General features: G+C 46.1%; 1 protein-coding gene across 1 annotated transcript; it reads right to left on the bottom strand.

Moving 5' to 3' along the window:
• Positions 1-222: 222 nt before the first annotated feature.
• On the bottom strand, positions 223-1,211 carry LOC108299059 (40S ribosomal protein S16-like). Its single transcript, XM_037735953.1, has one exon. The coding sequence runs from the start codon at positions 728-730 to the stop codon at positions 290-292; it is 441 nt and encodes a 146-aa protein (XP_037591881.1). The 5' UTR covers positions 731-1,211; the 3' UTR covers positions 223-289.
• Between the last annotated feature and the right edge of the window lie 189 nt (positions 1,212-1,400).

The raw sequence follows: 1,400 nt of genomic DNA on the forward strand, positions 1-1,400 counted from the left end.
AGAGACGGGGTTTCACCATGTTGACCAGGATGGTCTTGATCTCTTGACCTTGTGATCCACCTGCCTCGGCCTCCCAAAGTGCTGGGATTACAGGCGTGAGCCACCGCGCCCGGCCCCAGACAAGGTATTTTTTTTAGAGATTATGATAGTTCACAAGCTGCCCATCAGTTAGCCCAAGGATCCTGGATCAACTTAGCCATATATCGTCTCTCTCTCTCTTTTTTTTTTTATACAGTAAAATCCCTCAAGAACTTTATTATACAGGTGAACTTTGATCATCAGGATGCGCTTATCGGTAGGATTTCTGGTAGCGAGCATGAGCACCAGGGCCTCCAAACTTTTTGGATTCACAGCTCCGAGGATCAGCTACCAGCAGGGTCCGATCGTACTGGATGAGGATGTCTTTGATCTCCTTCTTGGAAGCCTCATTCACATATTTCTGGTAATAGGCCATCAGGGCTTTGGAGATGGACTGACGGATAGCATAAATCTGGGCCATGTGACCACCACCCTTCACACGGACCCGGATTTCTACACCAGCAAATCGCTCCTTGCCGAGAAGCAGAACTGGCTCCAGCAGCTTGTATTGGAGGGTATGCGGCTCGATCATCTCCAGGGGCCGCCCGTTCACCTTGATGAGGTCATTGCCGCGTTTGCAGTGCGCAACAGCTGTAGCTGTCTTCTTGCATCCAAAAACCTGCACAGACTGCAGCGGACCCTTGGACGGCATGGCTGTGAACGTGGACTAGAGAAACTCCATATATCGTCTTTTCTAACTGAATGCAGTATTCTCTTACCCACCATATGAGGTCTACACATATTCACTAAGAGCATTATGTAAAATAAAAAACTGGAACTAGGTCTCCTAAAGGTAAGCACAGTGCTAAGGGGTAAGAGATGGGAACTTTGTTTTAAGTTCAAACACTTTAAGCAAGAATTTGTACAATTTCAGGCAACTGGGCATTTTAAGCAAAGTACACAACTTCATGATAGATCACTGAGGAGGATAAAATAATCAGTTCTAAAAGCTGGTACAGATGACAAATTTTGTGTAATTTTAAGTTTTAAATTTTTTTTGTAGAGACAGGATCTTGCTATGTTTCCATGCTGGTCTTAAACTCCTGGCCTCAACTGATCCTCCTGCCCTGAACCCCCAAAATGCTGGGCTTACAGATGTGAACCACTGCATCTGCTGTTTTTAAAGACATTGTGACATCAGGCTGGCCAAACCTGTCTTCACCAAACCCTGACTCTACCAAAAATACAAAATTAGCCAGGTGTGGTGGCACATGCCTCTAGAGAGGATCGTCTGAACCCAGGAGGTGGAGGCTGCAGTGAAATGAGATTGTGCCACTACACTCCAGCCTGGGCAAAAAAGAGTGAAACTCCGTCTCGAAAAA

The sequence above is a fragment of the Cebus imitator genome, unplaced genomic scaffold (assembly GCF_001604975.1).
Source record: "Cebus imitator isolate Cc_AM_T3 unplaced genomic scaffold, Cebus_imitator-1.0 Scaffold1611, whole genome shotgun sequence".
NCBI lineage: Eukaryota > Metazoa > Chordata > Mammalia > Primates > Cebidae > Cebus > Cebus imitator.

What these genes read in the sequence shown, in the direction of transcription:
- LOC108299059 (XM_037735953.1), bottom strand. Translation starts at nt 730, where the DNA reads ATGCCGTCCAAGGGTCCGCTGCAGTCTGTGCAGGTTTTTGGATGCAAG.